The sequence below is a fragment of the Eubalaena glacialis genome, chromosome 8 (genome assembly GCF_028564815.1).
Source record: "Eubalaena glacialis isolate mEubGla1 chromosome 8, mEubGla1.1.hap2.+ XY, whole genome shotgun sequence".
In the NCBI taxonomy this organism is placed as follows: Eukaryota; Metazoa; Chordata; class Mammalia; order Artiodactyla; family Balaenidae; genus Eubalaena; species Eubalaena glacialis.
Window position 1 is genome coordinate 53,275,675 of NC_083723.1, and position 27,290 is coordinate 53,302,964.

The 27,290-nt window shown below is 38.9% G+C and overlaps 1 protein-coding gene across 1 annotated transcript in view; it reads right to left on the reverse strand.

The window, feature by feature from the left end:
* Positions 1-27,290, reverse strand: part of DNAH11 (dynein axonemal heavy chain 11) — a 335,383-nt gene that overhangs the window by 26,059 nt on the left and 282,034 nt on the right. Inside the window, 8 exon segments of the mRNA XM_061198505.1 lie at positions 753-880; positions 1,727-1,875; positions 3,053-3,246; positions 6,803-6,925; positions 9,869-10,039; positions 15,023-15,163; positions 16,846-17,010; positions 17,938-18,142. Coding sequence (XP_061054488.1) covers positions 753-880; positions 1,727-1,875; positions 3,053-3,246; positions 6,803-6,925; positions 9,869-10,039; positions 15,023-15,163; positions 16,846-17,010; positions 17,938-18,142 — 1,276 coding nt within the window.

Consider the following 27,290-nt stretch of genomic DNA (forward strand, 5'->3'; position numbering starts at 1 on the left):
TGACTGCACATACCCCCTTCACCAAAATCACATAGATGCTGACCTCTCCCCTGCTACCTCTTCCGATCAGTTCCTCAGAGCTGAGAGGCTGTCTCCCAGGCTATAGTCCTCATTAAGTCCCAAATAAAACTGAATTCACAGCTCTCACGTTGTCCGTTTTTGTTTTTTTTTTTCTTTCAGTCGACACTAGAATCCCCAGTGAAGGGAACCAGCCCAAAGGACACTGGATTGTAGAATCATAGACCCATAAAATGTGAGCCCTAGAAAGGCAAAAGGGACCAAGTACTCAACCCCTTAACTTATAAGCAAAGGGAATGCGACACAACTAGTTATGGGCAGAGTCAGAGTTACGTGACATAATGAGATATGAAAAAACACTCTGTCAACTTTAAGGCCACATGCACATGAGAGATATCATGACAACGGTCTTGGTATTCCATACAAGCCAGTGTGTCCTCAAGCACTATTGGAGTGTTCCAGATATCCATAAGTCAGGAGAACGATGGGGCATCCTGTAATATTTAAAAATTTAAAGCACAATCGCTAGAAAATCCCTCAAAAAATGGTAGTCATCCTTGTCAGCAGAGCTCCTTGTCACCCTTGGAGGTGTCATTACTGCTGAGAGAACCCCGTGCCCCCCACCAGCAGATGACCGTGTGCCGTGTGAAAGGCTCATTCTCGCTGGGCAGGGGTGCTCTGCACTGCCCGTCCATGTTCACTCCCAGTGTTTTCAGGAAAACGTAATTACTCACTTGGAGTATGACCCAGTGTCCTCCTCTGGAAGCTTTCTCCAGGGCCATTTCTGCCACCATCTCCTGACCTTGTCCTAAAGACACATTGTGGAATTTTCCCGAGTCAGTTGTAAACCCAAGTCTTTTGCCTGTGGGAGGACACAACATGGCGAAAGGAAAAGTGAACCAAGGCGAGGTGAGAAGAGTCTGAAATCCTGTGGTCCGACGTCCATCTGTGGCTACTACTGCCACCTTCCAGGTCACTTTCCTGAAGAATCCGAACTAAACCTCTGTCGTTTCAACAAGCATCATTTCGAGCTCTCAGCAGCTGCCTCCTCACAAGCATTAGCAAAACCTATGGAAATCAGTTCCTCTGGTTTTGTGGTAATAAAGCTTTTGACATTTTGATAGATGGCAAGCAGTGTTACCGAGCTTTACAAACTCTTGCAGGAGTAGCAAAGCATTGCCCTCATAAAAAGGAGCAACATGGGGTAGATATCACATCATTTTTTGACCGGATTGGCTCATTGGGTAAATGCAGGAGCCCCTCACCTTGTGAAGCTGTGCTTGAATCCAGCACAGTCAGGTCACAGCTCTATTAACCTGGAATTCTCCGTGCAGGTCGTGGGGAATAGTAATCCAAAGCACAAAGCGACAGTGCCTTTCACAATCAAATAGACTTGCTCTAATGACCATTATTTAGTCACAGGGGGCACAAGATTACAAGAGCATGGAGAAAATTGCCCTCTGGCCCTCATCTAGTCAAAAGGTGGAGAACAGTACAAAAGAAACTTGCATTATGCCAACCAGAGGAATGTTCCATTTAGACATTTCTCCAGACTACAGTGTTATTAACCTTACATTTTCCATACACTCAATCTCCAACAAATGAGAAAGAAAAAAAAAAGAAACTAAGATAACTATAAGCTGAAAGGAAGGCTACGTTGGCGATGGGTGAGAGGCAGGGCTGGATGGCCAGCCTGCTGTCCACTCACCAAGGATCTCTAGGTCTTTGAGGGCATCTACCCCTGGGGAGAGGATGAAGAATACTGGGGTGGCTGGGCTGCTTTCTTCAAATGCTTTAACTAAGTCCAATCTGGTTCTCTCCACATACTTTGTACCCAGTTTTTCCTCCACGAAATTCCTGTAAAAAGAATAATGCCAAAGACAGGATCAGTGCTTCTGACACTTTTCTGACCTTGAAAAGTGTCACAGCTTGAATCAGCGTAAACCACAGGCACGGGAAGGAAGCAAACTATGTTTATTACACGAGATGTTTTGTAAGAATGACAGTATGAATCCAAACTAGATTTATGCAGTTGAGTCCGTGAAATCCCTCTCTGCTTTAGAAGCTCTGAAAATCAGAAGCCTACATTCCATTTTGGGGGGCTACTGAGACTCTCCTCTGAGAACCATCAGCTGCCTGCATATGGCTTTGTATCCCCCAAATCCCCTACCAGAGCCCCCGTTACTTATTAACAGTTCACTAGATTTGCCACAGTGCAATTTTCCAGCCTGTTGGGCTTCTCATGAATATACAAATGCTTTTTGGGGTGTTTCTAACACAGGGAAGCTCAATTAAGCAGGGATTATTTGCCAGCAGCATCAGATTTAGCAGAAAGTAAGGACTACTAAACAGAATTAACTTGTAAAGTAGGGTGTGGCAGGGGCTTCTGCAAAGGGAAAATTGGCTGAATAGACAAAACAAAGGAAAAAACCTGAGGCAAGTGAATGCTGCTGACGAAAAAGCAGCTGCTAGGGAAGGAACCTGAGAACTCTTTGCTGAATTCAAATTAGAATTAAGCACCATATTACCATTTAGAAGCCAAAAGGGCAAAGGAAAGGGACACTTAAACCAAGATGTAGACAGGCATTTCTGCTTTTAAATCCTGTTGGTTGTAAAGTTATAGGACTATGAGTGAATCCACGAAAGGCATTCATTTTTTGTTTGATGTGCGAAATCTTTGGAGCCAAAGGGCTGCTCTAAATAAAAACAATGGGAATCACACTTGGATAATGCATGTTCCTGGCCTCTGAACTCTGCCAGCTCTCTTCCTAGAATATTTCCATAGGTTCCCTGTTTCCCCTATTGATTTCAGAATTAAGCTTTTCAGGAAGAATACGTTCAGTCTGCCGACAGACTAGCACACCGTTCAGTGTTTAGCAGATTTGAACAAAAGTAGTGATTGCAATGTAAAAATGTCTGCAGAATCACTTTTCATGAACATGAACCATAAATGCCTCCACCAGATACGTCTAATCCTTAAGACAAAGTGTCCTCTAGGTTAACTTGCATTTCCCAAAGTGCTAACTGCACCCACCTGAGAGCATATGTCATTCTGTCAGGGCGCACTGCTCTCAAAATAATCAGCTTCTGTATTAAACTTTTCTTCTTCCATTCCTGTGGTAACTTTTCTTTTTCTGGACACTCGGATTCTGCCCACTTCCTCCACTGCTTGGCTGATCCTTCCACATCTCGGTCTAGGCCTTGGAACTCTTCCATGAGGGCTACTGCCTGTAATACAGCAGGGGAACAGATGGGAATGGGGTGTATAATAGCTTAGAGTTTGAGATAAAGATGAATGTATCAAACCCTGTGTAAGTAACTTGTGCTGGATAGTGTTCGTTTCCTCTCTAGATTTACTCTGTACCCTTTCCTGCCCTGCAAAGAGGGTGATTGCTAAGGATGACTTGAACAAAGCTCCCTGGTTCTCTGGCCTGGTTGGGTTCCAACCAGTGGAACCCAATAGAAAGCACTGGCAAGAGGGTTGGAGAAGAGAGGCGAGGGTATTTCTTCCCCAGCTCTTTCCTGTGGTGACACAGTTTGGCAGTGGCTATGTTTCTTTACAGAATGCCACAGTTCCAAAGGTAGGCTCTCTCCCATAACTTCATTTCTCAGTAGTTTCAGTAACTGCCCGTTTTCCACCTTTTTCCATCCCCATCCCTGGTTTGTCCCCTCATCTTTATTCCCATACTATAAAAATACACTCTTTGTTCAACTTTTCTTAAAAATCACACTTTCATGTGCCATTTGTTTTCTGCCGAGAGCCTGACTGATACACAACTGAACTTGAACTTATAATTCTAAAGTAATAGTCTAACTAAAATTTCTATTAAAAAATAAAACCTAGGGGACTTCCCTGGTGGTCCAGTGGTAAAGAATCCACCTTCCAATGCAGGGGATGCGGGTTCAACCCCTGGTCGGGGAACTGAGATCCTACGTGCCATGGGGCAACTGAGCCTGCTTACCGCAAACTACAGAGCCCACGTGTCCTGGAGCCCGCGCGCCACAACTTGAGAAGAGAAAACCCGCACGCCACAATTAGAGAGAAGCCCGTGCGCTGCAGCAGAGAGCCCACGCAGACAAACAAACAAACAAATATTTAAAAAATCTAAACACACTAAAAATAAGGAATAACATTTATTTTTAATACATAGAAATGTTTCTGCTTTAGAAAAAAGAGTAGGGTGAAACTTAGCCTATGATGAGCATCTCTGAGGAATTCCAGAGCCTCAGAGAATAAACTTTTAATAATAGGATCTTCTAACAGAAAAATGGAATAAGGATTGATGATTGGGGTTGAAGAATACTACCACTTTTTCCTCTACAGCATTCTGCTCTGCTTAAACATTTTACAATGATAGTAAATTACTACATTGCTGTATAAATTAACAAAACTATTTTGAAAAAGCAGAGAAATATTATAAAAAAGAAAACAAAATAAAGAAACTAGATTCAGGTCAACTGAAAAAAGATTATTCATTAGGTTGACCAAAAAGTGCCTTTGTTTTTTAAGTAAAAATAAAAGACACATTTTTCATTTTCACCAAGAACTTTATTGAACAACGTATTCACCCTTTTGTTCTATTACCTTCTGCCATTTTTCAGGCAACTTCATAACTCCATCTTCCCAAAACTTTTATCTTTTTGAACAAAGAACTGTTCCAGGTGCCTTTTACAGTCTCCCAGGGAATTGAAACTCTTTCCGTTAAGAGAATTTTGTAAACCTGGAAATCCGAAGGTGCAATGTCTGGTGAATACGGCTGATGAATCAGAACTTCCCAGCCAAGCTGTAACAGTTTTTGCCTGGTCATCAGAGAAACATGCGGTCTTGCGTTATCCTGATGGAAGATTATGCGTTTCCTGTTGACTAATTCTGGATGCTTTTCATAGAGTGCTGCTTTCAGTTGGTCTAATTGGGAGCAGTACCTGTTGGAATTAATCGTTTGGTTTTCTGGAAGGATCTCATAATAGAGGACACTCCCTTCCAATCCCACCATATACACAACATCACCTTCTTTGGATGAAGGAAGACTGGCCTTTGGTGTGGTTGGTGGTGGTTCATTTCACTTGCCCCACGATCTCTTCCATTCCGCATTACTGTACAGTATCCACTTTTCATCGCCCGTCACAATTTGTTTTAAAAACAGAACATTTTCATTACGTTTAAGTAGAGAATCGCTTGGGGAAATACGGTCAAGAAGGTTTTTTTTGCTTAACTTATGTAGAACTCAAACATTAAAGCAATTAACATAACCAAGCTAGGGCAAATGACTTTCAATGCTTGATTTGGATATTCTGAGTATGTTGGCTACCTCCCACGTGGTATAATGTTGATTGTTCTCAATTAACTTCTCGATTTGATCGCGATCAACTTCAACTGGTCCACCCGACGGTGGAGCATCGTCCAGCGAGAAATCTCCAGCACGAAACTTTGCAAAACACTTTTGACATGTTCGATCAGTCACAGCACCTTCTCCATACACTGCGCAAACCTTTTTTTTTTTCATTTCGGTTGCATTTTTACCTTTCTTGAAATAATAAAGCATAATATGCTGAAAATGTTGCTTTTTTTCTTCCATCTTTAATATTAAAATGGCTACACAAAAATACACCAATTTTTAAAAATTAATTAATTTCTTTTTGGCTTTGTTGGGTCTTCATTGCTGCACGCAGGCTTTCTTTAGTTGTGGCGAGCAAGAGCTACTCTTTGTTGTGGTGCGCGAGCGTCTCATTGCAGTGGCTTCTCTTGTTGTGGAGCACGGGCTCTAGGCGCGCGGGATTCACTAGTTGTGGCAGGCAGGCTCAGTAGTTGTGGCTCGCGGGCTCCAGAGTGCAGGCTCAGTAGTTGTGGCGCACGGGCTTAGTTGCTCCCCGGCATGTGGGATCTCCCCAGACCAGGGCTCAAACCCGTGTCTCCTGCATTGGTAGGCGGATTCTCAACCACTGCACCACCAGGAAGCCCCAAATTCACCAATTCTGATAAGTCTTTTTTTTTAAATTAATTATTTATTTAATTAATTAATTTCTTTTTGGCTTTGTTGGGTCTTTGTTGCTGCGCGCGGACTTTCTCTAGTTGCGGTGAGCGGGAGCTACTCTTCGTTGCGGTGTGCGGGCTTCTCATTGCCGTGGCTTCTCTTGTTGCAGAGCGCGGGCTCTAGGCACGCAGGCTTCAGTAGTTGTGGCTCACGGGCTCTAGAGCGCAGGCCCAGTAGTTGCGGCGCACGGGCTTAGTAGCTCCGCGGCACGTGGGATCTTCTGGGACCAGGGCTCGAACCCGTGTCTCCTGCACTGGCAGGCAGATTCTTAACCACTGCGCCACCAGGGAAGCCCGATAAGTCTTCTTTTTTAAATGCATGCTGATATGACAGCTGTCACATACAATCTAACAAAATGTTTTTGAATGAAGTTAAAGACAACTAAGTGCTACTAGAGCCATTTACGGAAAAAAATGAATGAACCTTTTGGCCAACCCAATATATTCCTCGACTTTAACCAAAGCTCCTATACATTATACATATTTATTAACAACTTTCCCATCCATAAATAGGTCACAAGTTCCTTTACTTCCAAATAAGAAAAGGGAAACTAGTAGATGTTTGTGGAAATGTAAATTGGTGCAGCCACTATGGAAAAGAGTACGGGAAGTTCTTCAAAAAATTAAAGATAGCATGTATCTACAACTGAAATGGTGTATATCACCTGTATTTTTTAAACTACATTTCTACATTTTAGAGAACAGAGATTTGAAACAAGATTTAGCAATCGAAAAATCATGTTCCTAACATACCTTAATAGCGCTCCATGACTGATTAGTTAGGAAGTCAACAGGACTCATGTAAGCATATTCAACTGTGAACCGAAGCAGGAAATCCAATTCAAGAGGATCTATCTCTTTCTTTCTCAGCAAAATCTTGAGAGTACACAAAATTGAAAAGGTCATTTGGCTTGCATCAAAATCAAGGACGCAGTCACTACTTGATAGATATGATTGAACAGGCAGAAGTAAGTCTTCTGAGAATTCCTATAGATATATATCTGTTCTGTAGTTGAAATAAGGAATCTCAGATTATGCTCATGATCTCAAAATCTTGATTGGAAATCTAATAGCAAATAATTACGAAGCCTGGTTTATTTCAATTTTAATACCTGTGCCTATTAGCAGCATATTTGAAATATGCTTTCATATTTAGCCTTCTACTGTTAGATCAAACTTGTCTTGGAACTTGTTATACAAATTGAGAAAGCCTCAGATGACAATGGATTGAATTACTAAACAAAAGATAAAACTAGTATTGGAAGTTAGTCCTGGTACAGCAATTATATCCAATAAACTGCAAGATGTATAAAAGATTTTTCTTATATGTGAGAGTATGTTGAGAAAAACTGGAAATTGTTGTTTTACAGATACAACTAAACAAACACATCACGAACTGAAACTTCAGACATTCTGGTTACAGAACTGTTAAGGAGTCCGTAGAACACTTGAGTGGAGGGCACAAATGAAATATTTCTAATTTCCTCATAAAAACTGTAACACCTTATAAAATTAAGCAGGTAAAATGTTTGAGGTTTGTGCTATTTAAAAATTCTAGATATTTTCAAAATGCATTATGGGTGGTAACATGTATCAAAATATTATTTTATTGGATAATTTTTCTTAATTCAATTTGATCTATTTCAACAAACAAGAAATTGTCCACATATATATGAAGCTTTGATTTATGTAGACTGTCAGTATTTCAGATAGATTATAATTTATCTAGATATTCTAAAAAGAAGTTTTAAATAGATGTGCACGCATGTGTATGCATGTCATGTTTTATCATCCCTGGTCCATTACTGTTCATGAATAATATGTATAAACACAAAAATTTCAGCAAAACCCACAAACAATCTGATTAAAAAATGGGCAGAGGAACTGAATAGGCATTCTGCCAAAGAAGGCATACAAATGGCTGACAGATACATGAAAAAGTGCTCAACATCACTAATCATCAGGGAAATGCAAATCAAAACCACATGAGATAGCACCTCACACCTGTTAGGATGGCTATTAGCAAAAAGACAAGAGATGACAAATGCTGGTGAGGATGTGTACACTGTTGGTGGGAATGTAAATTGGTGCGGCTACTATGGAAAATTGTATGGAGGTTCCTCAAAAAATTAAAACTACAACTATTACAGAATCCAGCAGTTCTACTTCTGGGTGTATATTCATAGGAAATGAAATCACTATCTCAAAAAGATATCTGTACTATGTTCATTGCAGCATTATTTACAATAGCCAAGACATAAAAACAACCTAAGTGTCCGTATATGGATGAATGAAGAAAATGTGGTATATATATGTGTGTGTGCGTGTGTGTGTATAATGCACGTATATGTACACACATATATACAATGGAATATTATTCAGCCGTAAAAAGAAGGAAATCCTGTCATTTGCAGCAATAAGGATGGATCCTTAGGGCATTATGCTAAGGAAAAAAGTCACACAGAGAAAGATAAACACTGTATGATCTCACTTTTATGTGGAATCTTAAAAAACAGAATCACAGATACAGAGAACAAACTGGTGGTTATCAGAGGTGGGTGCTGAGGGGTGTAGAAATGGATGAAGCTAGTCAAAAGGTATACTGTATTGTATATTCGAAAGTTGCTAAAAGAGTAGATCTTAAAAGTTCTCATCATGGAAAAAAAAATGTAACTATGTATGGTGATGAATGTTAACTAGACTTATTGGGTAATCATTTCATAACATATACATCATTACATTGAACACATAATACGTTATGTGTCAATTATATCTCAATAAAATTGGGAGAAAATTAAAAAGAAAAATTTCGTTTTGTAATGCATTACTCCTGTTTATCACATACATTATAAAATGATTACACCCATATATTACTTTTTTAACCCAAAGGAATCTATTAATACCAAAAGAATTGAAAGAAGTGATAATATATCACTATTAACAGCAGGTATTTTATTTCATTATATTTATTTTTTTAACATCTTTATTGGCATATAATTGCTTTACAATGTTGTGTTAGTTTCTGCTGTATAACAAAGTGAATCAGCTATATGCATACATAGATACCCATATCCCCTCCCTCTTGCGTCTCCCTCCCACCCTCCCTATCCCACCCTTCTAGGTGGTCACAAGGCACCGAGCTGATCTCCCTGAACAGCAGGTATTTTAAAATGCCTTCTTTGAGCAAGGCACTTGGGAGGACACAAAAGAAATGACATCTTTCATCACGATTTGAACTGATAGAAAAAGTTACACAGTAAATGAACTAATAAAAGGACCACATTCTTCTTTCATCTAGGAATGTGGTCCTCAATGTTTCTTTCTCATCACGGGTACTTTTATTTAAACAGAATCTATTGCAGAAGTCCACATCAAAAAGAGTAAAAGGGTAGTAGCTCTCACTGAAGGTAGGAGCGTGAAATGTGGAGCTCGCTTCACCCATTCACTGTTTTTTAAAGGGGCTCTGAAAATCTCCTAGGAGCACTCAGATCTGGAAAGCTGAGCTTGAGATTCTCTCCAAGGAACTCCCCGGTAGTACCTGGGAGGTCTGTACAGGACCTGGGAAGGTGAGGCCAATGTCTCATTGACCTGTTTTTCAGGATGACAGCTGATGTGGCTGCCCAAAGTGCAAACCCACCCAAACCGATGCACCCTGACCTACTAGCAGGTTGTCATATGCCCAAGTTCCCTCTGCGAAACGGAAACTCTCCTCATGCTGCGAAGAGCTTCCAAAAAAACTTCCCTTCAGCAGCAGCACATAATAAACAGAGATGCGTGACTTTGGTTCTGGGGCTGCTTTTGAGTGACTGATTTCCTTACCTGAAAAGCCATCTGGGACAGGAAGGTGAGTTTGTCCTTCTCAAACAGCGCCTGGCTGGTGTAGAGGAAGACGGCGTGGGTGATGCTCTCGGTCAGGACTGAGACGCGTCCCAGCATGTCCTCCACCTTGTCAGCCTGCTCGATGGCTCTGTGGAACAGCGTGTTGAAAGCCTGGGGAATACAAGTGACCGTTAAAGGGTGACAACTGGTGGCTGGAGGTCTAGCTAGTCTCAGGCACACAGGCTACAGTTTATCTATGGGGAGAGAGACAGGACGTGTTTTTACAAGGATTCTATGAGCTCTCAGAACAGCTTCCGGCACATGGTAAGTGCTCATTGAAAGTTTGCTGCCATTACTATTATTTTTAACATTATTTCAAAAAATCTACCCACATTTCCTCCCTAATCAATTGAATTGCACTGTCCTCTCTTCTTCTACCCATGCGCTTTTAAAAAATTTATATTTTTATTTTTAATTGTGGTAAAATACCCAAAGTGTAAATTTACTGTCTTAATAGTTTTAAGTGTACCGTTAAGTAGTATTAAGTATTTTCACATTGTGGTACAACCAATCTCCAAAATGTTTTCTTCTTGAACAACTGAAACACTGTTCAACAACAACTCATTTAGAAAACTCATTTAATTATAACTGCCTATTCCCTCTCCCCCCAGCCCTTGGCAATCACTGTTCTACATTCTGTTTCTATAAGTTTGACTGCTCTAGATACCTAATACAGTGGAATTATATAGTATTTGTCTTATTGTGACAGGCTTGATTCACTTAGTATAATGTCTTCAACGTTCATCTGTGTTGTAGCATGTGTCAGAATTCAGCCTTCCTTTTTAAGGCTAAATAATATTCCATTGTGTGTGCGTACAACATTTTATTTATCTGTTCATCCAGTGATGGACATTTGGTTTGCTTCCACCTTTTGTCTGTCGTGAATAATGCTATGAACATGGGGGTACAAATATCTCTTTGAGACCATATTTCAATTCTTTTGGGTATATGTCCAGAAGTGGAGTTGTTGAATCATATGGCAATTTTTTTTAAAGAACTGTCATATTGTTTTCCAAAGTAATTGCACCGTTTTACAATCCTACCAACAGTTCACAAGGGTTCCAATTTCTCCAGATAGTTGCCAACACTTGGTATTTTCTTTCTTTCTTTTTCTTTTTTTTAATATTGTAGCTATCTTAGTAGTTGTGAAATGGTATCTCATTGTGATTTTGATTTGCATTTTCCTAAAGATTAGTGATGTTGAGCATCTTTTCAAATTCTTGTTGGTCATTTGTATGTCTTCTTTGGAAAAATGTCTGTTAAAGTTCTTTGCCCATTTTTTAACAGGTTATTTTTTTGTTTCTATTATCCCACCCATGTACTTTTGTGATCCCCTTTGATTATCTTTTTCCTTTTAAAATCACTCAATATTTCTTTCTTACTCCATTGTATGCCTTGGTAACAATGGGGCTGAATAGATTTTTACATATATCTATATATATTTAAATACATAGGTAAATATATCCAAATACTTATATCTATAAGTAGATATAACATAAAATATTAAATTTTTTGACTGGTGGACAGGGACCAAAGACCACAGACTGATTGGCCTTGAATTATGTATATTTGACTGAAAGTAAAACCCTACAATGACAGACATATAGTAAATACTGGTAAGAAGGTATTAACAAAGTACTCATTTAATATTTACATTTTAAAATCAATTTTTAATTTACACACAATAAAATGCACCATTAAGTATACAGCTCGAGTTTTGACAAATGTATATACTTCCGTAACAATCACTGCAATCAAAATGTAGAAACGTTCTATTTGTGTCATCCCCCCCAGAAGTTCTCATGTGCCTCTCTGCAATCCATTCCCACCATGAAACCTACCCCTGCCCACTGCTGAATGTTTCTGTCACAGCAGATTCATTTTAGGATCATCTAAGTATGTACTTGTAGTACTTTGTTTTTGAGTGCACATATGTTTGCATTTCCTTTGGGTAAATACTTAGAGTAAAAATTTTAGGATCATTTTGTAAGTGTATGTATAACTTTATGAGAAACTAACAAATTGTTTTCCAAAATGGTTTTAGCACTTTGCATCCCCACCAGCAACATGAAAGAGGTGCAGTACCACATCGGTGCTAACACTTGTTACTGACAGTCTTGTAAAATTTTAGCCATTCTATTGGGTATACAGTAATACGTCATTCTGCTTTTACTTTGCATTTCTCTGATGACTGCTGAGCATCTTAAAAATGTGCTTAGGGGCAATACTTATGTCTTAGTATACATGCACAAACCTTTCTATTTTTTTAATTGCGTTGTCTTACTATTGAGTTTTCTATTCTGATATAAGTTCTTTGTTAAATATGTGTATTGGAAATAACTTACTGGTCTATGGCTTGTCTTTTCATTTTCTTCATGTGTTTTCAAGACGATAAATTTTTAATTTGATAAGGTTCAATTTATCAATTTTTTTCTTTCTCTGGTATCCTAAGAATAAATCTTTGCCTAACCCAAAGCCCAAACATTTTCTTCTACTGTTCTCCTAGAAATTTTATAGTTTAGCTTATTCATTTTGAGCTCATTTTGTATATAGAGTAATGTAGTGGCTGAGGTTCATTTTATTCCAAGTGGATATCCAGTCGTCCCAGCACCATTTGTTATAAAAACTGTCCCCTCCTCATTGAATTGTCTTGGCATTCACTGCAAAAAATCAGTTGACCATACATTTGTGGGTCTGCTTCTGGACTGTCTATTCTGTGCCATTGATCAGTGTATTTTTCTTTAGGCCGATCAGTGTAATAAGTCTCGAAATCATGTACTGTAAGTCTTCCAAATTTGTTTTTCTTTTTCGTTATTTAGTTATTTTTAAATCCTTTGCATTTCTACACAAATTTTAGAATCAGTTTGCCAATTTCTACAAAAAAAGGCTTCTTGGATTTTGATTAAGACTGAATTAAAACTGTAGATTAATTTGGAGAGAACTGAAATCTTAATAATATTGACTGTTCCAAGCCATAAACATGGTCTCTCTCACCATTTAGTTAGACCTCCTTTAATTTTCTTAACCATGTTTTGTAGCTTTTAGTATGCAGATTTGTATTTGTTTTGTTAAAATTATCCCTAAGAGTTCCAAGATTTTGGAAGCTATTGTAAATAGTATTGAGGTATTACTTTTATTTTTCAATTGTTTGTTCCTCATATATAGAAATACAATGAATTCTGTATATTGACTTTATATCCTGCCATCTTGCTAAAAACTCACTTCAGCTTTTTTGTAGATTTCTTATGATTTTCTACATACGTGGTCAGGTCGTCTGTGAAAAAAAAAGACATTTTTTCTCCTTCTTTTAAAATTTCTGTGTCTTTTATTGTATTACTTCACTGGCTATAACCTCCAGTGCAGTACTGAATAGAAGTGTTAAGAGAAGACATCATTATTTTGTTCCTGATCTTAGGGGAAAGCATTCAATTTTTCAACATTAAGTATAATGTTAGCTGAAAATTTTTACAGATGCCCTTTATCACACAGAGAAGTTACCATCTATTCCCAGTTTGCTCAGTTTTTTTTTTTTTCTTTTTTAACCAGGTGTTGAAATTTGTCAAGTTCTTTGTCTGTATCCATTGAAATTATTATATGATTTTTCTCTTTTTTATTCTATTAATATGAAGAATTACATTGTGTGGTTTTTTAATGTTTAACCAACTTGCATTCCTGGCATAAATCCCACTTGAGCATAATAGATTATGCTGGCGGGGGGCTGCTCTGTAGTTTTCTTTCCTTGTAATACCTTAGTCTAGTTTTGGTAGTTGAGTAGTCCTGGGCTGTTTTATTTATCTCCTTCTACCCTGCAGCTGTTCTAAACTCCAACCCCACTGTGCTTCTCAGAATTTCTGCACGTGTTTCACATTACTAGACCCTTGCTAGTTATTCTTGACTCTTCCGCTTTATTATTGCCCATATCCAATGCATTTCCAAGGGCTGATTATTCTAGCTTCAAACCATAAGTCTATTCACTTCTGAGTCTTCTGCCGTCATGGCAGTCACCTGCTTACAGCCTTTCAAGGGCTTCTTTTTGCCCACACGCTGTAATCCAAACTCCCCAGCATAGACCTCATGTGATCTAGACCCTCCTACCTCTCAGGACTCATGTCTTGCCATCTTCTCCCTCACTCATTACCCTCCAGCCACATAGATTCATTCACCTGGAATCTCGAAAACTCTTTCCTGTCTCACACATCCTTTTTTTCTCCAAACACTCTTTACACAGCCAAATCCTATGAAAACTTTAGGAATCAGCTACAATCTCACTTCCTCTGAGGCCTTCCCTGAGCCCCAGTAAAACAGCCCCTCCATCCCTACTGTTCTCTCACATTGTATTTGTCACTTTTATACACACACACATCTACATATCTCCACTCATATCTGTGTTTTCCAAACTGTACACTCAGTAACCAGCACAGCATCTGGCACTATGATTGATCTCAATAGCTATTTGTTTAAAAACTGAATGATAGAATGAATGAATACTGCCCAGAGGCAGAATGGTACAAAGGAAAGAGCATGGGCTTTGGAATCAGCCTTGGGTTCAAATCCTGACTCTTAAAGTCATGAAATGTGAATTCTTCGGCAATTTATTTAAAATCTGAACATGTTAGTTTTTTAAATAGGGATAAAATACTTTAATGGGATGTTTCAGGCATAAGAATGAACCAAAGTATGAAAGTGCCTTGCATGTAACAGTGGCTCAATCAATAGTTATTCTCACTTTTTATCCCTCTATACCAAAATAAAATGCGAAATCTTTTTATGAAACATGTACACTTTCATAAGGAAAGTAGAGGAGCCTCCAGGAGGATTCCCTTATATATATTAAACTCCTTAAGACTCTGCTTAAGAACAAAAACTATGTACAGTGATGTTGCATAGTTTAATTATCTCAAAGCCTTATTGAAAATTATAAATGAAAGTTACTGAGAAAGTGAGGATTTTTTTCTTGGTCTTGTTTTTGTTTTGCTAGCTAGGTCCTGGAGACTCCTTACTGGATGCAGTGATTGCTTAAAAATAGATTCTAAACTTCCAGAAACAAGTTGAACTCCTCAAGTTTAAATTTTTTCTTAGCCTAGTCATCATTACCTTCAAAGAGAACTGATAGATGGGGTTGATTTTTCTGAGGTCATTAATAACAAAATAAAGCAGAGATGCTCTTGCTGCCACTGGTCTGTAACATTGGCGCGCCTCGTTGATTTTTCTTTCATTTTCTTTAGCTTCAATCACCTATGGTGGGATCAGACAACATAAGTAACTTACTCGTCATATTGTCTATGTGATGGAAGGGACATATCTGAAATGAGAAATTAGTAGTATTAAAATAGATAACATGTATGGCATCTCTGTGCTTGGGCTTTTCTAAAATCATAAAATTCATATTTTAAAATAATCTTTTTATAAGCTGAGTTTTAAGTGAGAATGGACATAACTCTAGCTATGTTAATGATTACAGAGTAAACAAACCTGATTGTTTTTGGTTCTACAGAATTTATTCCGAGTAATGTCACCTTCCTGCCTCCCCTCTCTCTTTCAGGGGTTAATAACCCAGCTATATCACCTCCCAGGGATAGCTCTGAAAAGTCTGCTGGGTCAATTCAATGCCAATAACTTTATTAGTCAACAAGGTATACAAAAGCAGCCAAGGTCAGTAAAATATCCAACAGCCGTGCTTACTAAAAAGTCTTTATAGAAAGGCTCTCGTGACTGTCTACTTCTGACTTTGCACCAGATCATTCACAGGCTCATATAGTTCCATTTAGTTTATCTTTGTATTAGCCTCTGGGTACATTCAGAGAGATAATTAAACACACACACCATCATCAACTAACATATTCATTTTTATTCAAGACACAAACCTCTTCTATCTAGGACTACTGCTGGTCCTACGGCTTTATAAGATACAGTATTTGTCCAACCTTTTTTTATAGACTTGATTCATCATACTTGTATGTAAAAGGAAATAAAGAAAATATAGAGCAGACAGGGAAGTCCCGACATGGCAATATATTAGGAAGATAGGAAGAGACATTTTAAGAGACAATTAGAAGTTAACTTCAAAGCTAAGACCTAATTTACTTAATTGCTCTAATCTTTACCATTTTAGGAGCCACCTAGAATTCACTTACTTAAAAGGATAGAGTAATCTGGGATTCCATTTCCTTGCTTAAACTAAGACAAACATATTGGGTGTGTGGTGACACAGCCTTTGCTGGGTAATTAATAGATTATTTAGTAATGAGGATACCCAGAAAGCAAATGAGGGTTCCTCTCATTTTGAAACATCAGCATTTTAAGGGCTAGTGGCCATTTGTGAACGTCCAAAGTGCATGCGTAAGGCACACTGGGACACGTGTTGGACGTTCAGCAGGAAGTCTACTAAATGAACATTTTTTCCAGCTTTTAGGAACTGTCACTTTCCCGGGGGAATAATGCACTTGAGAGCAGCAGGAGATCACCCCTTGCTCAGTCTCCCAGCACTGAAGGCCTGTAAACAAAACTTCAACTCTAAGTATTTCTCTAAAATGTACAACGGACCAGGAAGCCTGTGGTGAGACTGCAGGATGTCGGTTTCCCAAAGGAGGCTAAGCCTTTTAAGATTTTAGACTACATAAGCCAGCAGGGCCCAATTTTCTTCAAATTTAGTCACTCAGGAAAAAAATAATAGCCTGACAGAGTCTAATCTGAAAGATTGGATCTTTGTTGCGTTAGGAGAAGCACAAGTTCAACCACCTCTATCTCCATTCAGAACCCCACACAGTCCACTTTTTAAGGGCAGTTTATGAAAAGACCTGAATTCCACAAAGTGTCAGTGCTCTTAGAGAATGGCCAAGTTGGATTACATTTTCACCCCGAGCATTTCATTCAAATAGAGCATTAAACACCACCAGGCAGCCTTTGCCTTTTCCTACCTTGCACTCTACCTCCGCTGCGGTGGCCTTTGCTCTCTCCAGGCTCTCTACCAGTTTGGTGTCATCTAGAAAGCTCCCCTCTGCCGCAGAGAGACGCAGAAGGAGGTCGTCCTCCAGATACTTCAGCTCTATCTTAAAGTCATTTTGGTGCTTTGTCAAAACCAACTAAGGCAAACCAAGCAAAATGTGAGAAAGGTGATTAAATTCATGTTTTTCAGCAGAGTTTCCTTAATCATCAATTTCATGGAACCATATATAATAAAACACACTTAGCATTAAAATTGTACTAATCAAAATTTTTAAAAATTCTTTAAAAAAACATTCAGAAGGCATGGTAAGAGCTGGTTGCACTCCAGGGTCCAGAGCATGACCATATATCATATCATTCATTTAACCTATAGGAAGAAACTTCTGGTTTCTGCTTCAAATTGAAAGAGAGAAAAGTCATTATTTCCATCCTCACACAGGAAAAAAGCTAAACATAACAGCCCTTACTTAGCCATCAGAGAACTGAGGTCACAGGGCAACTGCCACCCTGAAAACTACAGAGATGGGTGGATACAGACAACCACGGGTTCTCAGGAACATTTAAGTAGTAATCAACTAATTCCTGGAGGCAGAGCTTGAGAGTTTAAAAACTCCCGGGGGCCCAGGCAATCTCTTAGGGAGAGGAAGCCCGGGGAAGATTCCTCTATAACCTGGGCAGAGAGAAAGAGAGCCCTCTCCACCCTGATCAGAGGAAGAGATAGCTCTCTACCCTGGGCAGAGGGAAGGAGATCCCTCTCTTCCTTCTAACCTTCCAGGGCACGTACTTGCTTCTCTAGCCCTGCTTTCCATGACTAGTATGCATCTTTGCTTGCCCTAGTCACCTGCATCAAACAAGACCTACAACTAGCCCATCTCCTGTGGCACAATCCTAACTACTTATCAGAAGTACCCTTGAGTTGCTACTTGACTGTTCAGATACACCCTCATTTTTCTCAATTAGAATGAAAGATCCTGGAGGGCAGGCATCCCATCTTACACTCCTGTGTCTGGCACTATAATCTGTGCACTGAATAAGTGTTGGGGGGATGATTTCATAATTTTTACCTTAAGTTTCTCCAAATCTGGCCTTTCAATACTGACAACCTCTGCCAGCAGCTGGGCTTCCAGACCATCTTCTGTGACCGTGAAATTGAGGAGGGTTGTCTGAGCTTGCAATTCTGGCTTATAGTGAGGATTTGCCAGTTTTGTGTGAAGGATAAGACGAAAGTTGCAGTTAAATTCACACTCTTTATCCCCAATCTTGATATACCTAAAGGGGGCGTAACAAAGACAGTCAGGAGACTCTCATGCACCATAACTGATATGAAGGTGTCACTCCATTCCTGTATTCTAGTAATGTGTATAGGCCGTAAAACCAGGTGATTCATGATTCTTCATCTACTCTCTGTTTCCCTAAAGTGTAAGAGGAATAGGAATTATCCGCGAAACCTCTATATGATTAAGTTTCCTTACATGGAAAACAGTGATAATAGTAGTACTCACCTCATAGTGTCACTGTAACAATTAAATACAATAAATCATATAAAGAATCTATAACAACAAATACTAGCTTTATTTACTATATTATGCTTGCCGTGATTAACCTTATATTAAACATTGTTATTCTTTAAGGATAAACTAAAATGACTATGTATGCATTTATGTGTGTGTATGCATATATATGTGTGTACATACATACACATGTAAAATTTATGTATATGAAAAATACACATATACTTGTCCTTAAACATGCTTAATTTAAGCCACTTAAAATTAGGCAGAAGTGATTCTTTTTTCTAAGCCCCTGTCATGTGACTATGAGTAATGGTAGCAAAAAAAAATTTTCAATAAAAATAAAAAACATACAAATTCCTTGGGCACTTTACCCAGTCTTAATACTTTTGGCACTGGCTCAGAAGCAAAGTTTAGGAAGCCTGTTGTGTGGGATGCATGGACAGCATTCTTGCAAGCTCCGTCTCACACAGGGGTGGGCTCTCAGCGACCATGCTTCTTTTTGTGTCACTGTTCCTCTGGCCACGGGGACCCAGGAGCAGGTACTTCATCTGAGCTGTTCCAACCAGAGTAACCTTTCCTGGGATTTAGGATTGGGACAGAGAGAAGGGAGAGTTGGAACTGGAACCTCTAAGCTCGTGTTGAAGTCACTCTGTCTTGCTGGTTAACCAAGCAGCAGAGAAAGACTGTCCTGGCTGCCCAGAAAAGAAGAAGTAAACCAGTATTCAGATGAAAGAGTAACACAAAGGAAGCATGTTCTGGGCTTCCAGGTCCCCTCTTCCTTGAAGCCTGGCTGCATCTTCCCCTCAGTTGCCATGGCACCCTGCAGCCTTCTAATAGTCTCTGTTTTGCTTCACCTGGATAGATGTGGTTCCTGTAATTGCAAGCAAAGCTATGAATGAATGCGGTCTCCCCCGCCGAGGGGAGGGCCTGATTTTTCTCTACCTCAGATGCTGGTAGCTAATTCCTAAAGATGTTATCACCTGGGCTCCCTTGCCCTCCGGGTTTTGGATGGGCTTGGCCAATGGAAGAACTGGCCGGAGACAGCAGTACAGGAGGAGAGAGAGGTCCAGCGGATCTTGCCAGCTGCAGGGCCGTGGTCTGGTGAAGGCTATGTCCTGCTATGACCCGTTCCACAGCTCTGCTTAGAGGACCTCGTAATACCTTCAGGCCTAGAGGCAGTAACGGCTTCCCGCTGCTGCAAATCCTATGCAGCCTTAACACCTCTACTGGGGTCCCTTTACCCTTTGCTCTGCAAATTCTTTTTGTAAATAGTCACTATGTTAACTCTATCAAACAATTCCAGCCTACTTTGTGGTCTTTTTCCTGCCAGGAACCTGCTATGAGGCTCTAGCCAAGGGGAAGTTGTTTTTTCACTCATGCATCAGACAGACAGAACCCATGAACACTGGAACTGCTCAAATTCTTCCATCAAAGTGGCCTGAACTGCGTTGGAGTGAAAATTCATCTAAGGACCCTGGGAGCATGGCTGAAGCAAGGAGTATCTTCTCAGTCTCCTATTTTACCTTAAATACTTACTAAAATTCTGAATTCTTCCCTATTTAGTGTATATTTTCATTATAGAGGTATCATCATGACAATGATAAGAATGTTACCCAAAGCCCATATTGTTTTTAATTTAAATATAGTGTTTTAAAAAATCATGAGGGAAAAAATGACTACTTATCTCACTGACTTATGGGAGAGATGTTACCTTCCTAAATTTATCAACTTTGGTAAATTGGATCAATTCAACAGAAAGACACTGTAAAATAAGTTCAGCATTCAGGCAATGCTGAATCCTCTTTACTAAAATGTCACAATATTTGCAATAACTCTTTTTAAACTTGAGGAGAGATACTCAGAATGCCCTAATGTGATAATATTTTAGGCTGCTGTTGGTGGATGTTTCATAACTGTGTCTTGCTCTGAGATGAAGTCTCTTGCGTCAAATAGTGAGGAAAGGGTACCTGATACACTGGCCACTCTATTTGACTAGGGAAATTTTTATACAACAATTTTAGTGTGTAAAAATTATTTAAAAATCATAGTCTTTTTAAATCGCTAAAGCTTTAATCACTAAATCACTCAATCACTGAAGGTTTCATCATCACAGCTAAGAATCTCAAAACATTGATCAGATTCATGACCTATTGTCTACATCCATTTCTCAACTTTTGCTTCCATTGTAGTGATCCTATATTTCAACAAAAACTTTCGCAGTTCTCCACAAACCTATGGACAATTAATCTTCGACAAAGGAGGCAAGAATATACAATGTGGAAAAGACAGGCTCTTCAGCAAGTGATGTTGGGAAAGCTGGACAGCTACATGTAAATCAATGAAGTTAAAACATACCATCACACCATACACAAAAATAAACTCAAAATGGCTTAAAGACTTAAATATAAAACAAGACACCATAAAACTCCTAGAAGAGAACATAGGCAAAACATTCTCTGACATAAATCGTACCAATATTTTCTTAGGTCAGTCTCCCAAGGCAACAGAAATTAAAACAAAAATAAACCACTGGGACCTAATCAAACTTACAACTGTTGCACAGCAAAGAAAACCATTAAAAACAATGAAAGAAAAAAAACCCTACAGAATGGGAGAAACTATTTGCAAACAATGAAACAGACAAGGGCTTAATCTCCAAAATATACAAACAGCTCATACAATTCAGCAACAACAAAAAACCAAACAACCCAATCGAAAAATGGGCAGAAGACCTTAATAGACATTTCTTCAAAGAAGACATACAGATGGCCAGTAGGCACATGAAAAGATGCTCAGCATCACTAATTATTAGAGAAATGCACATCAAAACTACAATGAGGTACCACCTCTCATCGTCAGAATGGCCATCATTAAAAAGTCTACAAATAACAAATGCTGGAGAGGGTGTGGAGAAAAGGGAACCCTCCTGCACTGTTGGTGGGAATGTAAGTTGGCGCAGCTACTATGGAAAACAGTATGGAGGTTCCTCAGAAAACTAAAAATAGAACTACCATATGATCCAGCAATCCCACTCCTGGGCATATACCTGGATGAAACTATAATTCAAAAAGACACATGCAACCCTATGTTCACAGCAGCACTATTCACGACAGCCAAGGCATGGAAACAACTTAAATGTTCATCAACAGATGAATGGATAAAGAAGATGTGGTACATATATACAGTGGAAAACTACTCAGCCATAAAAAAGAACAAAATAATGCCACTTGCAGTAAAATGGATGCAACTAGAGATTATCATACTAAGTGAAGTAAGTCAAAAAGAGAAAGACAAATACTAAATGATGTCATTTATATGTGGAATCTAAAATATGGCACAAATGAACCTATCTACAAAACAGAAACAGACTCACAGACATAGAGAACAGACTTGTGGTTGTCAAGGGAATGGTGGGGAGGGAGAGGGATGGACTAGGAGCTTGGGGTCAGTAGATGCAAACTGTTGCATTTAGAATGGATAAACAACAAGGTCCTATTGCATAGCACAGGGAACTATATTCAGTATCCTCTGATAAACCATAATGGAAAAGAATATGAAAAAGAATATATATGTATAACTCAATCACTTTGCTCTACAGCAGAAATTAACACAACATTGTAAATCAACTATACTTCGATAAAATTAAAAAAAAATCTTTCACAGGTTTTGGGTAAGTGTCCAAGCTTGAAAAGTCTTCCCAACAAGCTACTTTGGAAGCCTTTTTTTAATTAAGTTGAATGGTGAAGTCTTCAAGTTTTGGTTTGTTTTCACTTAGGACTTCCTAGTGTTTAATTTTGTTCCAGAAGGAAAAAAGCTTAATTCAGGTGGCAACCCTCTTCTAAGCCAGTATATCTGTATAATACATACTTCCCTTTAAAAAAAAAAAAAAAGATCAAAAAAAGAGTAGTCACATCACCGTTAAAGTGAAACACTGAGAACAGCAAGAGATAAATGAACTACAGGTCAATTGTTAAAAGTGAACCAAGGAGTGGCTGCTAGTTAACACTTTTGCACATATCTTCCAGTTGATATCATGCTCATTAAGATAATCATTACCTTATAATTTCTTCAGTTATTTGTTTTTAATCATGAAACATATTGCAACCAAATATTCATTCACTCAGCAAGCAGTTACTGAACACCTACACAATGCCAGCCTGTCAGAGAGTCTTCTAGACACTGGGGCTTATAATCGTTACCAAAACAAGCATGATCTTTCCTCTAACATTATTACTTACTCTCTCATAATAGGTATATGACTACAACATTTTACATACTGATTCATTTATTCTTTTACTTATCCAGTTCAATAAATAAATATGTATTAAGTGCCTACAATGTCCGGTCATATAAAGATCAAAGATCTTCCCAATTAAAAGAAAGGCAAAGGATCTGAATAGATACTTCTCCAAAGAAGATCTACAAATGTCCAATAAGCACCTGAAAAGATGTTCAGCATCATTAGTCATCAGGGAAATGCGAATCAAAGCCACAGTAAGGTGCCAGTTCACACTCACTAGATGGTTATAAAAAAACAAACAAACACTGACAAGAACAAGTATTGGTGAGGATACAGAAAAATTAGAACCCTCATACACTTCTGATGGAAATGTAAAATGGTGCAACCAATTTGAAAACCAGTTTTCAGTTTCTCACCATCTTAAACATAGAGCTACCATGTAACCCAGTGATTCTACTCCTAGGTACATGCTCAAAAGAATGGGAAGTGTATGTCCCTACATAATTTGTACACAAATGTTCACAGCTGCATTATTCATAATTACCAAAAGGTGGAAACAACCCACTGTCTGTAAACGCATGAATGCATAAACAAATTGTGTTATATCCAAACAATGGAATATTACTCAGCCATAAAAAGGAAAGAAGTACTGATACATGCTACTACACAGATGAACCTTGAAAACAAGTGAAAGAAGTCAATCACTTATAAGTCCACATATTGTATGATTCTACTTATATGGAATGCCCAGAATAGGTAAATCAATAGAGATGGAAATCAGATTAGTGGTTGCCTAGGGATTTCAATTCTAAAACTGATTGTGGTAATGACTGCTCAATGCTGTGAATACGCTAAAAACCACTGAATTGCCCACTTTAAATGATTAAGTTGTATGGTATGTGAATTACACCTCCATAATGGTCTTACCAAAAGAGAACAAAAATGAACAACAATCTAACAAAAGGTCAGTCACTTACATTTGAGCTTTTATCAATCTGTAAGGTAAGTAACCATGCTAATTATAGTTTCTCAGAGGTTCAGTCTTGACTTTTGAGCGTAGTGAGGTGTGTTACAGGATGGTCTTAATTGATAAGGACACCTTTTCTTAGTCAATCTGCTGCTTTTTGACTGAAGACATATTCAACCATATCTACATTGACAGCACCATCAAAATTTCTTCCATTAATGGAGCTTCCCTTTCCAAGGGTTTCCAAAATCGATCTTGCAAATAGCTTTGAGAAAACCTTTCTTTGCTAGTGTCATTCACTATATTACTAGTGGCCTAGATTTCAAGACTTCCATGATTGGCTTTTAATGGAAATTTCAAGAGTGATGGTTTCATGTAATTACTGCCTGGGGTTCTCGCACATAAGCCATTCCAAAGTTTATACTCATTTACATCTCCACAATAACAAAACTCATACTTTAAAATAAACCTCTGTGTACGTCGTCTTGTGATTTTCTGACTACTTCTCCATCTTGGTTTGAATTCATTCCTCCCTCGTGTACTGACTCTGAGAAATGCCAGGTCTATCACGACCTTCCGTGATTTCACATTGAATCTGCTTATGAATTTTCACTGGGTTTTGATTCACATCTCATAAACTTCATTTTTTAACCACTAACCTCTATCCCCAGATGAAAAAAGAATTTAAACATTTTTTCACTTGAAAAATGTACATTTAAATGAACACTGAATGAATCAAGTCCAGTATTTTCATTACTGTTGTCTAATGGGACAGCTCACTGTGGCAGGGTTAGGAACTGCGGTACGCAGTCAATTCAGATTTGAGGTGTGTGCAGTGGGTGGGGATGGAGAGGGTACTTGAGAATCAAAACAAGCCCCTAGCAAGAAGGCTAACATATTCTACTGTACAGCACATGGAACTCTGCTCAATACTCTGTAAGAACCTAACTGGGAAAAGAACCTGAAAAAGCATAGATACATGTATATGTATAACTGAATCACTTTGCTGTACACCTGAAACTAACACAACATTGTAAATCAACTATAATCCAATGTAAAATGAAAAGTTAAAAAAAAAAAACCCAGATGACTAACATATTTGAAAGTCAGAGGTGTTCGGGCCTCATGGAGAAATCCCTGTAGGGGAGTTGGAGAACTCTTTCTGTAAATGGCCGGAGAGTAAGTATTTCAAGCTTTGTCAGCCACATACGTCTCTGCCATATATGTTTCTTTATGACAGCTCTTTAAAACCATCCTCAGCTCCTGGGCCACATCAAGACAGGCTGCTTGCCCATCGCCACGCTAGAGGGTCCACCAGTCAGTGGTATCAGCATAATCTCCTCTCAAAGCAACAGCAGCTAATCCCACTGGACTACCCAGTAACAGCAAGTTACAATTTTTCCAGTTAGCCACTACACCTAAGCGTGCCTCCCTCTCTAGGTTTCCGAGAAAAAAAAGTGAGGGACTGGCCAATAGGAGCATGAGGTTCTGACAATTTTGCTTCTGGGTGCAGGTGACAATAGCTTTTAACTCATCGAATATGCATTAAACCAAACATCTCAGTTAAAGCCACACTCCATAAGGTGACCGAGAGATGATTCTATGGTTCTAAACCTCCCTTGCATACCTACATATGCCCTGAGGCATTCATATACTCCAGTGTGAGAACCAGAAATCCATCTGCTAGAGAGACAGAGCTGACTTTCTCTGTGAAGAGACAGTTAATCGGGGAACTTGCTGTGCTGATGGCAAAGAGAAGGATATCTGCCTATAAAACTGGTTTTCTATTTTGCTCTGAAACATTATTTTATAGGTTTACATTTCCCAGGGATAGTAAATTATCCTCAACTGGGGTGTTTATGATCTATGAAAGGCAAAAACTACATAATGACTCAGTGGGTTTTGTCATTGCTGCTAGGTTAATTTTTGGTTAATCTCCGATCTGGGAAAAATAAACTGCTGGCTAGTGCTCTCTCTTGACCTGAAGGATCCAAAAAACAATGGAGTTAACCAGAGGGGTGGGAAAAGCAAACAATCACTGTGTTGTTTCTGTGAAAGACAGGAGTCCAGAGTTTGTAACTTCTAGAACACAGCAGGCAGCTCCGAGAGCTTGAAATTCAAAGTCAAAGAGAAGCAACAGCAGGTGGGAAGGGCAACCTGAAACTTGGACCTCTTCTCTCGTCCAGCTATTCTGTAAAAGCAGTAGTTCTTAACCCACCCTCCAGCTCCACGCCGCCCAGGAACAGGACTCGGGCCCCTGACACTGCATCGCAGTGAGAAGCAAGCGGGGCAGGGGTCTCTGAATGTGGGCTGGCATCGCTCCCAGAGGGTTTTTACTCATCCCTCCAAGGGACTGAGCTCCTCCTGCCCCCTTTCCTCTCTGGCTGAGAAGTGCTGGTTTGGACATGACAGACTGATTATATGAACTCGCAACTGAAATAAAATGGGTTTTCCCAGTAAAAACACCATATTTTAATTGGATAGGACAGAGAGTGAGCTGTCCACATTCTGTCTCACCTAGTAATTTTAGAGCCAGAAGGGCCCCTACAGATCATTCAATGGATTCTTTTTTATGGACCTAAAGAGTTTATGACCTGTCCAAGGTCATATAGCTTAGTGGCAGAGCTGGGGCTGGAACCCGGGTCTCTAGACTCCTAGTAGAAAGTTCACTGCATCCCATTGCAGGGTAATTTGCTCTGTTTGATGATGACAGCTTGTAACCCTGGCCTCTGTCTACCTGTCTGACCACTGATCACAGGAGAGTACTGAGAGAATATGACTGACTCAGTAACAATCAATGACCACTAGAGAAAAAAAATATAAAGACACAGCTCAGAGGACATGCCCTGCTGATCTTTGGTTAGACATGCTGTCCTTGTTTATAAAGGAGACTAGCACTCTTTATCGAGGTGCCCAGCCTGAACCCAAGGGCTATAATTTCTGATGGATATTTTCATAAAATGAATTATTTAATTTATAAAATTTTAAAAGTAAAAAACTTTACTTACAGAAGTTTTCTAACTTCTGGCTTTCAGGAAAAGAAAATACTGAAGTATGCCAAAATGCTCAGTGAATTATTGTAATGTTGAATGAGTTATTGTATAATAAAGACTATCATCTATAAATTGACTATAAATTTAGTTTTCCATGTGTCAGGTTGGCATAAAAATCAGGTACTTGGGAATTTCAAAATTCTTTCAAAGATTATTCACAATCCAGCCAAAAGTTATCATGGGGATGAAAAGATCTGTAATTTCTTCAAGTCATGGAAGGTCATTACTATTTTGGAGGATGGATATGCAATTACATTTAAAATACTTGAAAATAATTTCTTGGCTAATGTTCACAGCATTTCTATGATAGACATGGGGGAACATCTCTCCCAATTCTCAGATTTACCTGAAAACCAGAATCTCTGTGAGTTGAGAGATGCAGCATCATCTCAAAATAACCAAGATGAGAGTCTGAAGTCTGAGATTACAATCTGCATTTCTTATTTCTGAGAAATATGTCTAGAAACTAAGGAAATGTCTTTCACTTCTGTTGGCACTGTTCTCAAGATTTAGTGTAGCTACTGTTGAAAATGCCCTCAGTCTTGGATCATAAAAACCTACATGAATGTCTTTAATGATCAGATATTCTGACTACGTGAACAAAACCACCATTATTTTTTATTGCCATGTAAAACCAGACATG